Source organism: Panthera onca, chromosome D4 (genome assembly GCF_046562875.1).
Source record: "Panthera onca isolate mPanOnc1 chromosome D4, mPanOnc1 haplotype 2, whole genome shotgun sequence".
In the NCBI taxonomy this organism is placed as follows: domain Eukaryota; kingdom Metazoa; phylum Chordata; class Mammalia; order Carnivora; family Felidae; genus Panthera; species Panthera onca.
In genome coordinates, this window is record NC_138351.1 from 73121438 (window position 1) to 73143855 (window position 22418).

The 22418-nt window shown below is 37.3% G+C and overlaps 1 protein-coding gene across 12 annotated transcripts in view; it reads right to left on the bottom strand.

The window, feature by feature from the left end:
- PTBP3 (polypyrimidine tract binding protein 3) overlaps positions 1-22418 on the bottom strand; it is a 145461-nt gene that overhangs the window by 9363 nt on the left and 113680 nt on the right. For 10 of the 12 annotated variants that reach the window (XM_060609002.3, XM_060609000.3, XM_060608999.3 and 7 more), the window contains 4 exons: positions 20772-20864; positions 19444-19660; positions 15684-15761; positions 10505-15541 (listed from right to left, as the gene is read on the bottom strand). In XM_060609002.3, coding sequence (XP_060464985.1) covers positions 15409-15541; positions 15684-15761; positions 19444-19660; positions 20772-20864 — 521 coding nt within the window. In that variant the 3' untranslated portion in view covers positions 10505-15408. Of the gene's footprint in view, positions 1-1118; positions 3441-10504; positions 15542-15683; positions 15762-19443; positions 19661-20771; positions 20865-22418 lie in introns of those variants that run through there. The other 2 variants (XR_013551697.1, XR_014135969.1) reach the window with 2 other exon arrangements.

Below are 22418 nucleotides of genomic sequence, written 5' to 3' on the forward strand. Positions count from 1 at the left end.
AAAGCTAGTTTACTGCTTACCTCAGCAAGCTTTGAAAAAGCTTTGGCTGTGTCTCAGATGGTCTCAGATAGAGGGAGTAAGGTCAGAATTAGGTGGAAGTTTGATTTAAGACAGATTTTTCAAAGAAGGAATGGGAGGGGGGAATCTTGGTTAGGATTGGGTGAAGGTCACAATATCACAGTCCAGGAATGGTGTAAATAGCAAGGTAAGGATTTTAAGGGGAAGACTCAAGACTCAAGGGCAAAAATTATTGTTTTCCACTGAAAACTTGATGAGTATTTCTTTAAGATCTTATATGAAAAATCAAACTATTTACCTACACAGGAGACTCCTGGAAAAATAAAAGTCACCCTAATGAAGACAGAAGAATAGCAAAGTCAGGCTAATGAAAACAAAGGATTCTCCCTAAACTGATTTAACAGGATTCTGGTAAAAATTGGGCTCATGAGGACAGGCCCAAGGATGAGGTCTATTTGAGAATAAAGAGTCCGACTAGGGGTGCCTGGGTGGCTTAGTCTGACTCCTGATTTCGGCTTAGGTCACAATCTCTCGGTTCCTGAGCTCTGTGTCCAGCTCCACACTGACAGCATAGAGCCTGCTTGGGATCCTCTCTCTGCTGCTGTCCCGTGCACACCTTCTCTCTCTCTCAAAATAAGTAAACATTAAAAAAAAAAAAAAAGAGCCTGACTCAAGTTTTGTCAAAGGGGGAGTCTGTGTCAACGGGGAGCAGCCTAAGGTCCTCTTGGCTTGCCTTTCCTGGCATGGAACCATTGTGTCACAAGCCAGGGCAAAAGTGACAGGGACCCAGTATTCTCAACATGCCACACCTGAGGAAGAGCCTCCGTTCCACAAAGAGGGGCTGAGTAGAAGAAGGTCCCTACTTCTTGACCACACTTGGACTTAGTGTCAGCAATAGGTGGCTGTGAGAAGGATGAGAAAAGGTATTGTTCTGCTACTGGGGATGTTCTGGGTCTCAGCAGTGTGGGACCTGGGGACAGGTTGCCATCTTGGTTCAAATACCACAGACTCTCACCTTTCTTATTATGTTTTCTTACCTAGCTGTTCTTCAATAAATGTTTCCTTATGTGCTGTTTGCCTTTAGGAACATTTCTGGAGTCCCCTTGTCCCCCCCCCCCCTTTTTTTTTTTTGTAGCTTCACTTTTACTGGGGAGCAGGTCAGTGGAGCACCTTATGACATCATGCCAGAAGTCAGTCCTCAGAAGTATTTAAGATCCATGGCTGGCAAAGTTGTTCAAGGAGACTCAGGATGAAGGACAACATGTATTAGATTCTAAGTGGTGATTTTATGTATGCAGGAAAGGATCTAAAGCTTTGAATTAGTACACAATGGACGATTATGTGACTAACAATCCTGTAATGTTAGAGGTTAACTTATAGAATGCCATTAAGGTGTGATTTGAGAAAGCATATATATCCAGTAGAGGGGTGCCTGGGTGGCTCAGTGGATTAATCATCTGACTTTTGATTTCAGCTCAGGTCACGATCTCATATTGATGAGATCGAGCCCCATGTCAGGGTCTGTGCTAACAGCACGGATCCTGCTTGGGATTCTCTGCGAGAAGTGAAAGGTTTCACTTTCAGAAATAAAACAAAAAGCTGTGCTGTCTAGTTAATAGGTTTACAACCTATTGGAAATATGTACGAACCTCTCCCAACAATGGAGTCCCAAATCCTTAGACACTTCACTTCCTGGTTCTTCACGTGGGCCCTGCAATGAGCATGTGCCAAAGAACTGAAGTTTCTGCATCATGTGAGGGGATGTACATTTGTTCCAATCAGACTACTTTTTGCCTTACATGGGCATAGGCAACTTCCGGCTAATGGTGTAGCCTCTGTAGTCCTCAGCCAATGAGGAATCAGGGGAGGGACCTGCACACTAGGAGACTAACCTACCAGAGTGTGCCTGTCCATCAGACACGGCTCTTGCAACAATGTTGATTAAAGCCTGGCTTCACTGTGCTGAGTCTCCATGTCCCTCCTTTGATTGGGTCAGTGGGCTTATTTCTCACATTCACTCTTTTCCCCTCTCTCTCTGCCCTCCCCAGCTTGCTCATACTCTCTCGCAAATACATAAACTTAAAAAAACACATCTATGTCCAGTAGAGAAGAGAACCCCAAGTGTTGTGGTTTAATTGCTTGAAGATTAGCTGGTTTTATATCTAAATTAGAAATTTCATTTTAGAATTTCTTTTCCCACTGATTACATGAAACGTAGTTCTTTTCTACACAGCTTGTCATCCTGCCAGCTCCTTCATTGAGTTAAATAAAACTTTAACTCGTGTCTATTTTTGTATGAGAATTATGTTTTTAACAATTAAAAAATTTTACTTTCAAACCTCTGTAGTCTCAATTCTGAATTTTTTTCCTACACAGATAGCACAGACCACAGATAGTAAGATTAAGGAAAAGACAGTTTTTCTGAAACTCTGGCTCCTAAGGTCCTGAAGATTCTCTTAGCAGGGTCATGCACTCCTAGGGGAAAATGTGTTATGGACTGATTTGTGCCCCCACCCTCACCCACCCACCAAATTCATGTTAAAGTCCTCCAGTACCTTAGAGTGTAACTATATTTGGAGATAGGGCCTTTAAAGCTGTAATTAAAGTAAAATGAGGTCAGATGGGTGGGCCCTAATCCAATATGACTGGTGTGCTTATACAGAAAGACATACACACACACATACACACACACACACACACACACGACCGTGAGGACACAGAAGGCAGCCATGTACAAGTCAAGCGGAAAAGAAACCAACTATCTAATACATTACGCAGGGGAATGTTTTGGGTTCCTTGGGACTGACCAGATGTAGGAAACCTTTGCTTCTGGGGGACATCATTGAAGAAATTATGGCTACCCCAAAAATGTATAGGTTAGAAGCAACAGTCTCAGTAAGGGTAGGGATCTGCAAATACTGCAAACACAAATACCGTAAACGATAATTGTGCTGTTGGGAGTTTGTCACAAAATTCCCGAAGCCCTGATGTGGAGAGTAGGTATTTTTGTGGGTTGAGGCAGGGCCCCCCCCCCACTTCCTTCTGTATTTATTCAGCTTTCTGTGTATTTCATTAATCAGCTGGCCGCTTGGTTTAGACAAGATTGTTGGTCTATAATAGCCAGTTTGCAAAGTTACCAGAAAACACCAGGGTTCTATCTATAATGGTCTTAGTATTTTTAGTTCAGGAATGGAGGATGGGCACTGCCAAGGTAAAGGATTTAGGGCTGGTTCCACCATAAACTCCTACCACTGCAAGGCAATGGCAACTCTTTATTTATTCAACAGATAATCTACCATATGCTGGTCTCTGCATGGGTGCTTTAAGGAAAAACTGCTACTTACTGAACAGGGGTTATCATTAGAATCCTGTAATCTCTTTAATCTTCATGCCTTTATTTGTGAGAATTCAGGGTAATTAATCTGAAAAAAATTAAAAGAAAAAATTTTTTAATGTTTATTTATTTTTGAGAGAGAGAGAGAGACAGACAGACAGACAGACACAGAGTGTGAGCCGGGGAGGAACAGAGAGAGAGAGGGTGACACAGAATCCAAAGCAGGCTCCAGGCTCTGAGAGCTGGCAGCACAGAGCCTGATAGCAGGGCTCAAACTCACAAACTATGAGATCATGACCTGAGCTGAAGTTGGATGCTTAACCAACTGAGCCACCCAGGCACCCTAAAAAAATTTTTTTTTAATGTTTATTTATTTTTGAGACAGAGAGACAGGGTGTGAGAGGGGAAGGGGCAGAGAGGGAGACACAGAATCCGAAGCAGTCTCCAGGCTCTAAGCTGTCAGCACAGAGCCTGATGCGGGACTCAAACTCAACCCATCAGATCATGACCTGAGCCAACTGAGCCACCCAGGTGCCCCCACAGTAATTAATCTAAAAGTGAGCTAACTTGTCATACATCAGGCACACAAGCAAACAATTTTGTAGCTTGAAGATCTGTTTTGTGTGTGTGTGTGTGTGTGTGTGTGTGTGTGCGTGTGTGTGTGTGTGTGTGTGTGTGTGTGTTTAAAGAAAAAAACCTTGGAAGCCATGTTTTGAATATACAGATCTTATGCTTGTTTTGGAAAATCTGAAACTGATAGCCACTGTTCTTGGACCCTATTGAGAGATGTTTAAAAACACTAGATATCAATAAATCAGGTAGATTCTTCATATATATATATGTGTGTGTGTGTGTATATATATATGTATGTATATATATATATACACATATATATACACACACATATATATATATATACATATATATATATATGTATATATATATATATATATATACATATATATATATATATATTTACTTGTTTAACCAGTATTTCTTAAGTACACAGGGTAGTGCAGTTGGTTCTGGACATACAATGCTGGCTTTTAAAACAGCACCATGACTTTGTCTTCATGGAGTTTATGGTCTAGTACAAAAAACGGCTATTAACCAAATGATCATGCAAAGACAATAATAACCAACTACAGTATGCACTCTGAAGTCACCTACTGCTGCCAGGAAGTTGTTACAGATAACCAAGTCAGGTTTCATCAGCCTAATATTCTATTGCCAAAAAGGGGCCTTGCTGTGACCTGAAAGTGGATGTAAACTAGCTTTCTGTCAACACAGAGAACATTGCCTTGGAAGTCACACAAGCCACATTTTTCATAGTATCTGAGAACCAACCAACCTGTTCCAAGCACATAGCTGAGCTGATACTGAAATCTGAAGAAAAAATTTCCTGTTACCCAAAGGAGGAAGAGGCAGAGAAGAAAAATCAGGTAGATTCTTTAGAACTAATTTGTAAGCCAGCATCAAAGCTACAACAAAAGACACACCAGGCCTTTGCACCATTACTATGTTCCTTGATGGCATGGCTAGAGTAACTTTTCAACTTGAAGCTTCCCAGAAAATATATGTGTCTATGAAATTGGTCTACATAAAACTACAACAGTAAGAGGTATGGGGGGTGAGAGAATCATTGGGACATCCTAAACTTTCTTATTATTTTTTTTAATTTTAGAGAGCAAGCATGAGCAGGGGAGAGGGGCAGAGGGAGAGAGAATCTTAAGCTCCATGTTCAGAACAGAGCCTGATGTGGGGCTAAATCTTGTGACCCAGGGATCATGACCTGAGAGGAAATCAAGAGTTGGACACTCAACTGACTGAACCACCCAGGTGCACCCCCCGCACCTTTTTTTTTTTTTTTTTTTTTTTTTTTTTTTATTTATTTGTGGGACAGAGAGAGACAGAGCATGAACGGGGGAGGGACAGAGAGAGAGGGAGACACAGAATCGGAAACAGGCTCCAGGCTCTGAGCCATCAGCCCAGAGCCTGACGCGGGGCTCGAACTCACAGACCGCGAGATCGTGACCTGGCTGAAGTCGGACGCTTAACCGACTGCGCCACCCAGGCGCCCCGCCCCCGCACCTTTTTTAAAAAAAGTAAGTTTTTATTCCTACTCAAATCATTTTATCTCTCTTATATTTTCTCATATTTATTGCTTTTGTCACAAAGAATAGATATGCAGTAGAAATCCTTAGGATAAACTAGGAAATTGGAGTATACAGCTATGATTAATATACCAAAAATCTTTTCCAGAAGAAACACAAAATAAAATCAAAGGTAGTATAAAAATAATAAAGCATTAACAAGCTAAAAAACAAATTTATTTGGGAGATCAAAACAACGAAAAGCAAGTTCTTTAAAAATACTTCTGGCAAGATGGCTGAAGAAACAGAAAGGCACAACTGAAAAAAAAAGATATTAAAAAATGACTAAAATTACGAATTAGGTAGACTTTTAAAAATACTATAAAATAAACAAGGGCACTTAAATGGCTCAGTTGGTCTGACCCTTGATTTCAGCTCAGGTCATGATCTCATGGTTTCTGAGATCGAACCCCACAATGGGCTCTGTGAGGACAGTGTGGAGCCTGCTCGGGATTCTCTCTCCCTCTCTTTCTGCCCCTCCCCCCACCCCCTCTCACAATAAACAATTAAAAAATACTATAAACTTTTTTACCAGTTTGAAAACTATTATATAAAGTGGTTTAAATTATTAATAATCTTCCAAGTGGAAGGAGAGAGTGTGCATGGGTATAGAAAACACTGAATGTGAATTGTACAAGTTAGGTGACAGAAACATGAAGTTTCTTATACTAAGCTTTCTACTTTCACAAATGTTTGAAATTTTTCACAAAAGCACAGGCTTAAAAAAAAACACCAAGGCAAATGAAGTTTTGGAGGATGACAGAAAACAAAACAATCATTTTGAAAACAGGCAAGTAAAGGCCAAGAATCAAGTGTTTACCTTGTCTGTTGACATGGGAAGTTTCTCTTATTATATAAAAGTAATCACAATAATAAATGCAAGAGGCAGGACAGAACTTTGCCATTTTGTTATCCTTACAAATTAATGAATTTATAGGATAGTCAACAATGGCTAGTACCATTTTGACACATTTAAATGCCCAATGCTATCTATGAAGTATTCTTCTCTCTCCCCACCCCCAAAAAAGGAGGGAGGTCAGGAGGAAGGTGAGGAAAGCAGTAGCTTCCAATTTACAGAAAATCTGAAGTGGGGAGACATTAAAGAAGTAAAATCATGGGACATACATGCTCAGTGAAATCCAGACTGAATTTTTACATAGTAAATAGCTCAATTTCTTCAACAATTAAGTTGCAAGGGAACAACATCAAAATGATGGAAAGGAAAGCTATAGACTGTATTGAAAGACTTCATCAGCAACTACAACATACGTACTTACACATACTTAAGTGTTTACAGATGACATCATATGATGACTGGGACTTGCTTCAAAATCATCCAAGGAATGAGAGGAATAGATGAAACCAAATCAGTCACTGGTTGCAGTGGGTATTGGGTACATGGGGGTTCATCACACTGATTAGTATATATTTGAGAATCTTAACGACAAGAAGTTTTGCTAAGCCTTTTGTATAAAGTCTCTTCCTTTAAGGATGCTAGTGAGCTAGGGGTCTTTCTGGCTTTTCTTGGTGGATATATGGGATTAGACATCAAATAGCCCATATGATCAGGCTTATAGTTGCAAAACAAAACTATTAATGAGAACTTTTCTGAATGAGTTGGGTGTAAAATTGTTCAAAAATGTAAAATTTACTGGAAAACAGTTTGTGCTTTTTGTTTTGTTGAAGGTACTATTTTTCCTATAGGTATGCCACGGTTAGAGAAATGCCGTACATGTGCAGGAGGGTTACATTGTGACACCCAGTTCATGGTATCTTGAGTACTTGACAACAGGTCTTACTTACTAGGATCGAATAATCAGCTAGGTTAAGCACCAAGAATGGTTTATAGCTCCTTGCTGAATTACATTTTTCAAAATCCTTTAAAAAATTTTTTTAATGTTTATTTTTGAGAGAGAGAGACAGAGCATGAGTGGAGGAGGGGCAGAGAGAGAGGGAGACACAGAATCTGAAGCAGGCTCCAGGCTCTGAGCTGTCAGCAGAGCCCGACACGAGTCTCCAACTCACGAGCTGTGAGATCATGACCTGAGCTGAAGTCGGATTTTTAACTGACTGAGCCACCCAGGCGCCTCTCAAAATCCTTTTAATTGAAGTATAACACACAGATAAATGTACAAATCTAAAGTGTCCAAGCTCAATGAATCACCAGAAAGTAAACACTCCTGGATAACTGGTGCAAAGGTTAAGAAATCAAACATTAACCACACACCAGAACCTCTCATGCCCTCAATTATCACCTTTCCAAAGGTAACCACTATCTTGTTTTTGATGTAAATGGAATTACACATTATCTACTCTTTTGTGTACGGCTTTATTTGTTCAACATCACATCTGTGAGATTCTTCATGTAGCTTTTATGCAGTTTTATTACATATTTTGCGTAACTATAAAGTATTCCATTTTATAGATCATTATGAAATCTCTTTCTCTCTAATAATGCCTGATGCCTTAAAGTTTACTTTAATTAATACAACTAATACCAGCTTTCATTTGGTTAAATGGCCCTGCATGGAACATCAGAATTATTAATTTTTCCTGGTGAACTATACTTTCTTTGTACCAGCAGAGTTGAAAGTTCTACATTCAAACCCGATGGCTTGTAAGTGTAGTATTTCCAACAAAATTATTAGAATTTTATCAGTTCAGTATATTTTGCTAGAAACACACAGTGATGAATTCCCACTAAAAGCTGAAATAGGAGAACAGAAAAAAAAAATTGATGATGTAGGAACAATCACTCAGGTTGCAAAGAGTGGAGTTTAACACTTTGAACTATTCCTAAATTCAATTTTCAGTCCTAGTTCAATCAACAAATGTTGGTCATTAAAAATCTGACATAGCTTTGATGGTGTCCTCTGATTTCTTCAACTGTCCTTCTAGTATTGGTATATCTTAGAAATGGTCACTGCTCTGAAATGGCTCATTTCTAAAAGTGAAGAGGGGCTCAGTCGGTTAAGTGTCCAACTCTTGGTTTCGACTCAGGTCATGATCTCACGGCTAGGTTTGAGCCTAGCCTTGGGCTCTGCGCTGACAGTGTGGAGCCTGCTTGGGATTCTCTCTCACTGCCCCTTCCCTGCTTATGCTCTTTCTCCCTCTTTTAAAATAAGTAAATAAAAAAAAAAAAAAAAAAACCTTAAAAAAATCTTTAAAAAAAGTGAAAACTAGATAATTATTGCAGTGTATATGTTCCTACATATTAATAATTAGCTATAGGATAGTTTTAGCCACGTGTATTCAGACTAGAATTGCCTAGAGAGGCCTTGGGATCCATTCTGGGGGCTTGCTATTGAAGGCAAGAGTTTAAGACTATTTGGTTTATGGATTTAGGCTGACATTCCACATTTACACAAGAGAGGAAAGACCATGTCAAGGCATGGGGAGAGGATGGCCATCTATAAGCCAAGGAAAGAGGTCTCAGGAGAAATCAACCCTGCTGACACCTTGATCTGAAACTTCAGTCTCCAGAATTAAGAAAATTAATTTTTGTTTAAGTCACCTAGTCTGTGGTACTTTGTCATGTCAGCCCTAGCAAAGTAATACAAACAGCAACTGTTTGTAAGAGTTCTCAAACTTGCAACTTGTAATTACATTTTCAGCTTAAACTTTTCAAAAGGAGGTAAGCATTTTTTTTACTCTTCAGCAGAAACACCCCCACCACTATGCAATGCTTTCAAATTGGTCTTAGTAGTTTCCAGAACAGCATATAAGTACCTCAATCCTGCATACAGACATTCAAGATCACAATCCTAACAGTTGGCAGGACAGAACCCCTAGGGGCAACACTGAGTACTGAGTAATGCCAAAGAGTCCTGGGTTCTAGTCCAGATTCTGCAATTAACTGTCACGTGGCCTTGGGCCGGTCACTTCCTTCTCTGCACTGCTGATCTTTAAAAAGTGTAAACTGAACTAGGTGGTCTCTTAGATCCATTTATTTCCAAACTACATGACTCAGGGATGGTTGTAAGCCCTCTACTGTGTAAATGAGCATTTCACAGAAAAGCAAGTTTAAAACCTCATTTGGCCATAGTGTTATTTTATCTTTTGTTGATAAAAATGTCTGTAATGCTGGAAAAAAAAAAAGTAATTACATTTACGGATACAAGAGATTTTACAGGCTAGCCAGCAAAGATCAATAGTGGTTACCTAATTTCCTATCCCATTAAAAATAAATTCCCACTTCCAAAAGATCCTTAGTAAAAGATTAAAGAAAACTCCTACAATCCAATAGGTTTTTAAAGAACACAGAAATAATACTTTTGTCTAAGTAAAAGCAATATATAGGCAGCTGTAGCTGTGTTACCTTTTAACTAAAAGCAACACAAATTTGGTCTGGAATGACACCTCACGTTTCAAGTATGTATACTAATCCCACAGGAAGCCAAAAACCGAACTGGAAAAAGTGTTCCAACTCTTGTTTGGCAATCGCATTTATATGAAGAGTTGTGCGTGTTAGACACTTACACAGAAAGGTGGAGAAAGGGAGAGAGGAGAGAGAAAGAGAACTCATGCAAGTGTGCCAATATGCTTGCGCTACAGGGAGAGGGCCATAGAAGTTGTTGCATTGTAGGACTATTAGAAAAGCACTATGCCCCTCATAATTAAAAATCATTCCTTAATTAATTAAAAGAGAGGTGGTTAGCAGACTTAGGGTTTCATCAGTTTTTAAAGTTGTATGAATATGTGCTTGCTATGATCCCTAACTATGACAAGTTTAGATGGATGGCTATGAAAAAGAAAAGAAAATATGACATCATTAGAATTACAAGTAAGACAAGAAGAAACCCAAAGTACAGACACAAGAACACAGAAAAATTTTAAGAGAGTACAGATGTCATGACATTTATTAAAAGGCATGCTACAATGCTATACTTGTTAGGAAAAGAGATTAGAGATACCAAGTAATTGTCAGCAAATATACAAACTGAACGAAAATGGAATATACTGTAGTGTACAGAAGCTTGAATTAACCATGCACTACGCATTTAGAAAATATGTTTTTTAATATTTTATCTTCTCTTTGCATTTATAACATAATTCACTTAATCACAGAATCCTCTTCTTCCAACGCCACAAACTGTGTTACAAATGAAAGCTGGTACTGCTGCTTATCAAAATATACAAGACAATTGATGTTTTATATAAAACCACTTTATATGTTAACTTGTTCCCAAAAACCTTTTTTTTTTTCTTCTTTTTTGGCCTGGTTAAAAAAAATGTTGTTACAAATATTTACAGCATCTTCTTCTGTTAGATGAACATTCTTATAAACTGAAAAAGGGAATTTTATGAACAGACCACATAAAACACAAGACAATGTCAGAGGCTCCTAGCTGTGCTATTTTTTTTTTTCTTAAATACAGTACTGAAAATGCCCATCAAACCCTTGTCATCCTAATCCATTCTGTTCACATTTATACTCCCATTTTCTCTAAGTAGTCTATTCACCAATAGGAAGTAGAAAGTAAAGGCCGCTTTGCACTGGGTCTTCTTGCAGAAAGGAGCTTGGGAAAAAATGCTTAATGAGAGGAGTTAAAACCAGAACAGTTAAGTCTTTGGTCAGAGCAATGAGGTGACATTTTGATGCAAAACTTTGCTTGGTCAGCAATCTGTAATTAGTACTTTCTGGATATGGGATGAATTTTTAAAAGATCTGGGTAACAATGGTAAGGGGGGAAAAGGCCAGAGCATGTTTTGTTTTTTAAATGACATCAAAAATATCTATTTAAATATTTGTTAATACAACTACTACATAGATTCAAAAACTGAAAATAACAACAACAAAAACAAAATCTGTTTACAGTGCTGACTTAAGCTTGCTATAAGCAGCTTTCGATCATGACTATTATCACCAAGGTCACTGGACCAGACAAATATCCCTGTTTTCTGGAACATATGCCTCAGGTTACAAAAACAAAAATGACGACCACAGAGATTTAGAGCGGCTCATTCTTGGACCTGCACAATGCTATATAATGAATATCATGTGATAAAGGCAGAAGTGTAACTGAAACCTCATTTCTACAGTTACAATTCTTTGCTTGTATGAATAGTCTGTGAGATAACATTCTTTTAAAACTTTATAGTACATATTTCCTGAAAACCAGAATACTGATAACTACCTTAGTCTCAAATAGGAAGAAAAGGTCAATTAAGACTACTGAAGAAGGCACATAAACTTTGGTCCTGTTTTGTTTTCTTCCCTCTATAAAACCCCCCACTAATATTTTAGTAATTTTCTACTCTTTAAACCATTCATAACTGTTAGAATTTGCTGTGAAAAAAGACTGCAAATAGTCTTGTAGATAACAACACAGCTCTTTTGAAGGACAGCTGAGTTCTATTTTCTTTAAAGGAAAACTTCTGTGCAATCTAAATTGTATTTTTTTAGCACAATAATAGAATATTTTAAGTCTGGCAGTTTTATTCTTGTTAACGACTGATCAAGACGAAAGGCTAAGAAAAATGCTTTTACGCATAGTCATGCTGTCTTTTTGGTTTAAAAATAGCAGTACACATTAGGTTTTCTAAGAGATAGATTGATAGTTTGGCAAACTTAGGGTTTTTAAGTGACTCAAGGGGGGGAAAAACACATACTTTTGAGCTTGTCACCTTCTGCCCAAAAATATTTAGTGGGACCAAAAATTACATGATAATATATTCATTATATAAATTCCACTGCCTAATGACATTTATGAGAGTTATCTCTTTATCATCTGAAGCAGAACCAATGATCACCATCCTAGGTGGAGCCAAATAAGACATTGCTCCCTTAAGGAATTAGGCAGGCAGAAATTATGTCTCTAAAAATTGTGAGATCTGCAACTTTTAACTACAGAATAAGAAACATTACGAAAAATAACATCATAATATTTACTTTTAAAGACTATATGGCATTCTATCGGAGTTACTGGGGAATTCTGATATTCTTCAGTAAGTTATTGATTAAGATATTAAGATACTGGGTCATTTTTCTATTTGTATCTCACATAAAACACATTTTACTGCTATGCAAGTTATTTAAATCTCAAACTTTTTGGCATACATTGCTATTGCTGAACGTGTACTGCTATTTTTTGAAGACCTGAATATATATACTTTGTGTACAAGTCAAGACACCTCCAAAAGTGATTAAGACAATAGTCCTTAAAATAAAGTAAATAAACTTAAAAATAGGATATTATGACAGCTCAACAGTGAAAATAAACATTGCTTAGAAGATACTGAATAAATGTATGCCAAAACAAAAGTATGAAGATCTAGTTTTTCCACCACCCTGATATCTTTAAATCTCTCTACAGAAACTATGCCAACAAATACTGTAGACCTCTATAATTCAAATAGTAAATAACTCAATATGGGCAATATCCATGCACTACAGCTAATTTCAGACACAAATTGAAGATTTCAAACATACTGTTTTAGACAAGAATATCTCACTTTTCCAAATCTTAATTTGATTTTGTCAATAAATTAAAATGTATGTAATGTGTATATGTATGTACATTAGAAGAGTGCATGTATATGTATACATACCTACACACACACACACACACACACACACACACACACACACACATCCCTGAAAAAGATTCAAATGTTCTCTCTCAGATTTAAAGGCCATTCCCTACTTCAAAATTAACATTCAACACTATTACTATCTCCTTTCTGCTACACTGACACTAAATGTTATGAGAATCATGAATTAAAATTACACAGTAATTCCTAACTCAAAGCAAACAAAATAATCCAATAAATGTGACACTGGAAATTATAACAGTGCCTGTATGGAAGGAAAAAAGAAGCAAATTTGGGGAGATTTCTCAAAAAAAAAAAGTTGTTTTTTTTCCTCTCCCCTCTCACCAGAGGGGTAAAAATGTGTAAACACACATTTTGTAAAGTGAAACAAATAAAAACTATATAGCTAATTATTACTATCTATTCAGCCAATGCTAAAATGGATTCATTTGAAATGAATCTCAATTCAGTGGCCTCCTTCCTAGTCTATCACATACCTGCTCCTCAGTGTGAAGTGAATTGTTTTTTATAACCTATAGTATCTTTTGTAGTCTCCAATTTTCTGTAAAATTTCTTTTGTAAAAATCTTCCAACATTCGAATTAATGGCTGCAATATAGTAAAGAAGTTGAGATATTCTTTTTAAAGGTGAGATGAGCTACTCTGAGAATCTGAAAAGTGTAAAAGGGATGGACAAAAATGACCCCTATGACAAATTCTGCTTTAAAAAAATCTAATCAAGCATTGAAAAAATAATGAACAAATGCAAAGTTTCTTATTAAAAAGAAATAATTTTACATTATAGAATCACTGAAGTAACATCAAAATGCATTCTTACACTCAACCAAAAAGAGAAAGGGACAGAGTATGAGAAAGGACCCACCTTCTCATACCCCATATAATGTGGACACTTAGTAATAAAGTTACATTAACAAAGAAAAGCATCGCACTGTACTGAGAAAAACCAAGTAATCCTGAGACAAATTCTAATGGGTGATAAAGGTTAGACAAGATTCAGAAACTGAAATTATATTTTATAGTCCCAAACTGGTATGCTATAACTGGCAATGACCGCTATTGGTCACGAAGTGAAGAGGCCTACAGGTGTGCAACTGAGTTATTCCCCAAACCATTCACCCTTCCCCACCCCATCTCTGCACCAAAGCACCAAAAATTTGAATAAAAACGATTACTTATTGAAAACCACTTAAAATTGCAATGAAAAAACTTTAAAATCCTTACCAAAACAGGGAAAGAAAAAACGAAATGCTCACCAAGCCCACAATATAGCTTTCAAGATACTTAGATAAAATTCTAACCTATTGTATCATAAGCACATAATAAGGCACATAATAAGAAATTAAGTAAATACACAGTAATTCTGAATAAGTATTAGAGATTATAGTGGTACAAAAAACCCTTGAGATTAATTTTTTTCTAAAAGAAGACCTTACCAAAAATAACTTTTAAAAAATCTGTCAAACCATATGATAGACCTGAATATTTTCCTTGTAAACTTTTTTTTCTGAAAACAATTATAAAAAAGTAGTTTATAAGTAGGATTATTTTTCTTTTTAAATTTTCGAAGATCATATTACTCGGCAAATAGTATCATTTTGAAAATTAAACCATGATTTTTCCTCATAAAATTACTATTTCTTTTGACACCTTAACAGATCTTGGATTCCACTTAATTTCCTTTGGGGACAACTGAGACACTTCATTTCTCCAAATAGTCTTAAAAAATTAAAGATATGTATTCTTTAAAGGAGTGTCTTACAGTGAAAAAAAGAAACAATTGAAAGAAAATGTGCAAGTTTATAAATTTTCTTCCAATACAACCCAATTTGTTTATGTATAATACCTATCAATATATGCCTAACAACCGATATAATTTAGAAGTGAACATAATTTCCTATAGGGGTCGAACTTCTGAATCATAAAGTTAAAAACTTTGTTGTAATTTTAAAAGCCTGTATGTTTAAATTTTTCCAAAGTACAAAGGAGTTTAGAAATGGTGTATAAGGCTGATCTGGACCCAAACTAAAAGAAAGACTGTCCTCTTGAAATCCAATTTAATACAGGGAATTAAATTATTAAAAAAATTCTTTTCCTGATTTTTTTTTTTTTTTCCTGAAGGTTATTTTCATAGACACTAAGGTACAAAGGAAAAAACGAACCTTTGATCACATACTGGCAAGGGGGAAAAATGGAAAAAAAGAACGTCCCTTAATTTTCTGAATATACTTGGATATCAAACTCAGAGTTATTTTTGTGAAAGAGGCAGAATTGGTCTTGAGTTGCTTCAGTCTATGTCTGAAGGTTTTACTGAAATTATGGTCCAGTCTTAGGAGAAAAATTCACAGAAAAATCAGATTGTAGATTTTGAGAAGGAAACTCTGAGGTGATGATTTTCTCCAAGGTCATGGTTATGAAGTTCAATGAGGGCCTGGATTGCTTCTTCCACAGATCCCAACTGAATGAGTGCCATTTTGCGATCTTTCCTGAAAATAATGGAAGAAATATAAAAAGTATGTAGAATTAATTTTACCCACAAATCTCCCCAACCTTAGAAGACTTCATTGAACTACCTTTAAAATTTGCACACCACTTAAAATAATGTATTTCTTGAAAGCATGGACTTACTGAAAGAATTTAAAAGCCTTCACTGAACACCCAGCTTCTGTGAAAAGGTTCTTCAGATCATCCACTGTAACAGAAGGGCTGTGAAAACATCACAGAGAGTGTCAACTATCTTAGCCCCAGTTCTCAAATGAACCAAAGATTAATTTTCAATTGTCAAATCTTCAGAGTATCTCACATTTCTAAGACAATAAAGCCCTGAAAGGGCTTTTGGAACTGCCCTGAAAGATGTTCAAAGTTGACACATACATGTTCTAAAACAATGTAATTTGGTCTAAAATCTTTTGCATAAAATACGGGCAGGTATTGGGGCACCTGGGTGGTTCAGTCAGTTAAGCATCCGACTTCAGCTCAGGTCATGATATCATGGTTCATGGGCTCAAGCCCTGCGTCAGACTCTGTGCTGACAGCTCAGAGCCTGAAGCCTGCTTCAGACTCTGTCTCCTTCTCTCTCTGCCTCTCCCCTGCTTGTGCTCTCTCTCTCAAAAATAAAGAAACGTTAAAAAATTTTTTAAAAACACGGGCAGGTATTTAAAGAACAAGAAAATCTATCTGTATTTCTTTTAAAGCGATAATTACCCATACCACTGGCTTCAGTAATTAATGTTAATGGTATTTCCAAAACTACTTCTAGTGTTTCCAAAATTACTTCCCAGTTCTGACTTGTTGGCTCTTGACCAGATGTCTACATTTTTAATGGCTTTTAGGATAATTCTGAATACATGTATGTGGGAGTCAGGCTCTAAGATGCTTCCCCCTCCCCTCACTACTATTGCCTCCTAGTATTCAAGGCCTTTAGATACTCCTCTTCCATAAGGAAGAGATGTCCTCTGTAACCTTTAGGGTACCATAGAAAGGCTATGTTTGACTTCTTTTTTTTAACGTTTATTCATTTTTGAGAGGCAGAGACAGAGCATGAGTGGAGGAGGGCCAGACAGAGAGGGAGACACAGTATCCAAAGCAGGTTCCAGGCTCTGAGCTGTCAGCACAGAGCCTGACGCTGGACTTGAACTCACCGACTGCGAGATCATGACCTGAGCTGAAGTTGGACATTTAACCAACAGAGCCACCCAGGGGTCCTGACGTGTTAGACTTCTAAGGCTAAGAGACATTGCAATTCCCACCCTGCCCTCCCTTGAATCATCAGCTCTGGAAGAAACCAGCTACTCTTTCAGAGGGATGCTCAAACACCCATATGGAGAAGTCCTTTGTGGCAAGGAACTGAGGCTGCCTGTCAACAACTAGATTCATAAGTAAGTGAGCCACCTTGAAAGTGGATCCTGTAGCCCCAGTTAAACCTTCAAATTTTTGAGACACTCTAAGTTAAAACTAACCAGCTAAGCCACTCTGGATTCCTGAATCACAGTAACAGTATCAGCTAATAAACATTTTAGATAACTAATATAGTGGCCTATCACATAAGAGTCAACTGACTAAATTATTCCAACATAGCAGTTGTCCTATTCACTGATTTCTTATGAGATGATTTAACTGCCATACTGTCTTAAGAACACTGTATCTCATCTCATAACTGCCAGTAAGGATGGTGCAGGAGGACAATGATTGGTTCTGCATGGAGACAGATCTGAGTTCACATTCTATTTCCCATTCATTTGGTGTATGACCTTGAGTAAGGTACTTAACCTGAGTTTCACTGATAAAATGAAACAAATGACTTTATTTCAAAGGTTTTTAGGTATGAATTCACAGAGAAAGAAAGAAACAATAGTGGTTACCAAGGACTGGAGAGTAGAGGGAAATGGGGAATTACTCTTAATGGGTACAGAGTTTCAATTTGGGATAATGACAAGAATCTGGAGATGGACAGAGGTGATGGTTGTACAATCTGAATGTACTTAATGTGAATGTACATCAAACTGCACATTCAAAAATGGTTAAAATGGGGGCACCTTAGTGGCTCAGTCAATTAAGCATCTGACTGGCTCAAGTCATGATCTCCTGGTCTGTGAGTTCAAACCCTGCATCAGGCTCTCTGCTGTCCGTGCAGAGCCTGCTATGGATTCTCTGTCCCCCTCTCTCTGTCCCTCCCCTGCTCTCGTGCACACTATCTCTCAAAAATGAATAAACAATTTTTAAAAGGTTATTATATGGAGATTAAATGAGGTAACAAATGTAAATTGCCAGCATGGTGCCCAGAACTTGGTAGATGGTTCAGAAAATATTAATGTCCTCTCCCTCTTCTGCCTACACATCCTATGTAGGCTGCAACCTGAGACCAGCCCCTAGATAATGTATTTAAGAAGGTAATAATGACAAGAGCCTGCCCTGGTATCCAAATATGTTGTCGCTCTGTCTCCATAATGATGAGCTGCTACATTTCTAGATCCACATAACCTAGAGATTTTTTAAGGGACTCCTCCAGTTTCTTAGCTGGCATGAGATTTGAGCCATCGTCCAATTCAGATTCAAGGTTCCTTCAGGTAGCCTACCCAGAGACTAGCTGGCAGCCTGAGCACTCAACATTATTTTGGGTGATTACTTTCTATTCCTATTCATCCCCATTCTCATTCTCAATAATGTTCTAGAACTTTTTTACCCTTCTCCATTCCCTCAAGTCTTTAAATTTCTACACACATGGCCATACACAACGCCACTCTTTCCAAAGTTTATTCTCTTTTCATGTATTAGATTAAGTTATATACAACTGCCATCTTCATATGTGCTTAGAGTGCAGACCCTGCTTGGGATTCTCTCTCTCCCTTGCTCTCTGCTCCTTCCCCACTCAGCTGTCTCTGTCTCAAAAATAAATAAATAAACTTAAAAAAAAAAAAAAAGATGATGACTAAAGAACAAGTCTCCTACAACACTGGTTAAAATGGAGTAGTCACAATAAAGTAATTTTTAGCTTTTATAAACATTTAAAAAATTATTTATTTTATTTTTGAGAGAAAGACCGCAGGAGTGGAGAAGGGATGGAGAGAGGGACACAGAGGATCCAAGGAGCTAAAGCGGGCTCTATGCTGATAGCAGCAAACCTGATGCAGGGCTTGAACTCACAAACTGTGAGATCACGACCTGAGCCAAAGTTGGACACTCAACTGACTGAGCCACCCAGGCACCCCTATTTTTTTAAAAGCTTATTTTTTATTTTGAGAAAGAGAGAGAGAGAGAGAGAGAGAGAGAGAGAGAGAGAGAGAAGAAATGCGCACATGCACGAGGTGCGGGGGTGGGGTGGGCAGAGAGAGGGAGAGAGAATCCCAAGCAGGCTCTGTGCTGCCATTGTGGAGCCTGGTGCGGGGCTCAAACTCACAAACCCTGACTTCACGATGTGAGTCAAAAGTAAGAGTCCAAATGCTTAACTGACTGAGCCACCCATGTGTCCCAGAGTAATTAACATATGCATGGTTTTGCAACTTGTAGATAAAGAATAGAAAATTCATTTTTACCATATTAGACACATAAATTATTTGAGTTTGTTATGTTAATTAATTCTTTACTTCTATACAAAGGGATGAACAAGTATGTACCAATGGAATATTTCTGCATAAACTTATTTTATGCCCTTTTATAACTGAAAGGTAACTAGTTGCTAATTCTCCATTTGGAAAGAAACTTATCTTTCACTTTTGGTGTATGACTAGAGATATGACTTTAAGACATGATGGTAAATAAGTAATCTTATGAGAAATTGGTGACTAGGACAAATGCTACGTTACAATAATTTCAGAGTTTCTACCTCTCCCAAACCATATACTGTAGACTGTTAATCATCTAAATGAATAATAATTAATTAGGTACATACGGGATGTTGGAAAGATGCAGAGTGGCTGATGGTGGAAAAATATTCTGGAAGTTTTTAGAGCCAGGTTTTTTAAAGCGATGCAAAGGACTATTGCTAAAATCCTTAGTCAGACCTTGGTCTTCTTGTCCCTCTCGGGGAAGCTGAACTGCCTGATGTTTGGACAGTGTAGCACGAAGCACTTTTCCGTAAAGTCTCTGCCCACTCAGGTGGTTCATGGCTAGTGCATAGAAGAAAATTAAGAAAAGTTTGGGTATTAAGATAAAGTTCTTGTAAAATTTGTCTAAATTATCATTAAATTCTTTTATTTAATCATTTAAAATTATATTGCCAATTCTGGGTGTTATAATAGTCTTAAATTCAAAAACTCTTACATATAGAAATGTATTAAATGACTTTACTGTGATGAAAAGAGAAGCAATTAAACAAAAAATAACTATCTTTCTAGCAGAGTGCTAGAAAGTTCCATAGTGCACAGAACAAGTACTCAGGAAATGGTTATTGAATAAAGTATTTTAATCTCAAGCAACACATTGTTTTTTGTTTTTAAAAGCAGACTCCATGCCCAAAGTGACTTGAACTCATAACCCTGAGATCAAGAGTTGCATGCTCTACCGACTGAGCCAGCCAGCACCCCTGGCAACACATTCTTTTAATAAAAAAATCTGAGTAGTAATATTTTAAGAGCCACTGTAACTATGAACTATAAGGCCATGGAATGCAACTTTCTTACACCATTATTATGAAGTTTGCTCAAACTTTTAAGCCATGAAACAGTTACAGAAAACTTAATTTGGAAGAAAAACAAATAAATAAACAAAATTAAATGAAACAACAAAAAAAGTCACATTTATTAGTTTATACTTAATGGAAAAAACCTAGAGTTTATAAAGGTCCAAACATCAACAATATGTTAAAGTAGATAAACTTCAGACTTCAAAGAGCAACAATTATTTTTTTAACCTTCCCCCCCCCCCCCCCCCGCCCCCGAAAGAGAGTTTGAGCCTGAAAGGAAGAAGGGCAGAGAGAGGCAGAGAAGAGTCCCAAGCAGGCTGTATGGCCAGCACAGAGCCTGATGTGGGGCTCGATCTCACAACTGTGAGATCATGACCTCAGCCGAAATCAAGAGTCAGACGCCTAACCCACTGAGCCACCCAGGTGCCCCTCTTTTTTTAATCTTAAACCAGAAGTAGGCTCAAATAATAATGAAGACATTTGCATAAGAAGGTACCCTTCAGTAAAATGATAGTCCTACCACCTAGAAATTTATTTTATAGGCAAATTCACATACAAAAGGAGGAGGCTTTCATTACTACTATTAACCATAGTACCTAGCTGAGCTTGACTTGCATCTGCCATCTGAACCAAGGCATTTTCTTTCTTATTAAACATAATCTTCACTCGATGTACATCACCATATACTCCTAATGGAAAAGACAAAACAAAACCTTAATTTAACAAAAAAAATGCCTGTTTAATGTTCAATTTTACTCATACATTTAAAGAAGGCTTCTTTTCTCATATACATATTCCCTGGGCAATTCCACACATGTGCTCCCAAATTAACAAATTTGCCTTCTATGTTCTAAATCTATTAATGTACTCAACCCTTTTCACTTGGATGTCCCATAAACACTTCATATTTAGTATGTCCCAAACGGATTCATTTCCCCTTTTCTCTCCCCACTTCCAGTGTTCACCAACTCTATCGATATATATTATCATCATTCATATATGTGCTCTAGTCAGACACCTGGGACTCATCTTTTAACTTCTCCCTTTCCTTTCCATTTAGTCAATCACGCAATCACCAGCATCCATTGATTTTATGGCCTAAATATCTCTTATATTTGTCCACTTCTCCCCATCCTCACCACCTTCAAAGCTACCATTATCATTTCACATCTAAACTACCGTAACAGCCTCCCAACTGACCTCAATACAACCAATTTTTCTGCATTAGTCTTCCCCAAAGTGGATCTAATATTCCAAAGGACTGGTAAAATGATTGGGGTGTAGGGGGAAAATAGTCAAACTCATATTTATACTGAGTTGATTATATAAGCTAATATGAAAAACTATATTTTACTAATTTTTTAATATATGCATGAAATTATAGGCAGAAATTTCTACAATAGGAAAAATATTGTTTTTTTAAAATTTAATATATCAAAATAGATTGCAGTTTACATGCTAGAGGGTATCACCAATATAATAAAAATAAAAAATAAAAATATAAAAAAATATGGTGCTACTTAAATATCAGTAGCACCATAACCACACTTTGTTATGTGACAAAAAGAATGACTATGAGTATCTTCAAGGGACACAAAAGGAGTGCTGGTTATCCGGTGGGCAAGCACCTAACAGCAACTCAAGTCAGAGATGAATGGTACTTTTAAAAAAGACAAGTATTCTGAATTCCAAATTAGCTGTCCTTCTCAGAAGTGACAAGTGGCTGAAATAGACATTAAAAAAATAATACATACAATATGTTCTTCAAGTTGAGGGTGATATTTTTTTTTTAATTTTTTTTTTTTTTTAACGTTTATTTATTTTTGAGACAGAGAGAGACAGAGCATGAACGGGGGAGGGTCAGAGAGAGAGGGAGACACAGAATCTGAAACAGGCTCCAGGCTCTGAGCAGTCAGCACAGAGCCCGACGCGGGGCTTGAACTCACGGACTGCGAGATCGTGACCTGAGCTGAAGTCGGACGCTTAACCGACTGAGGCACCCAGGCGCCCCAAGGATGATATTTTTTTAAACGAGTAAGAAATCAACTACTTTTAGAAAGAAATGTCATTAGTTATTAAAGAGACATGTGAAAATTTATCATTAATACATAATTTTGTTACTGAAAATTACATGAATGTGTCATGAATAAAAACTTTACTTTTTTATGAACTACAAACGAGTATGAAGAATCTCTGTGGGATGATAGAAATGTTCAAAACTGGATGTAGTAATGGCTGCACAA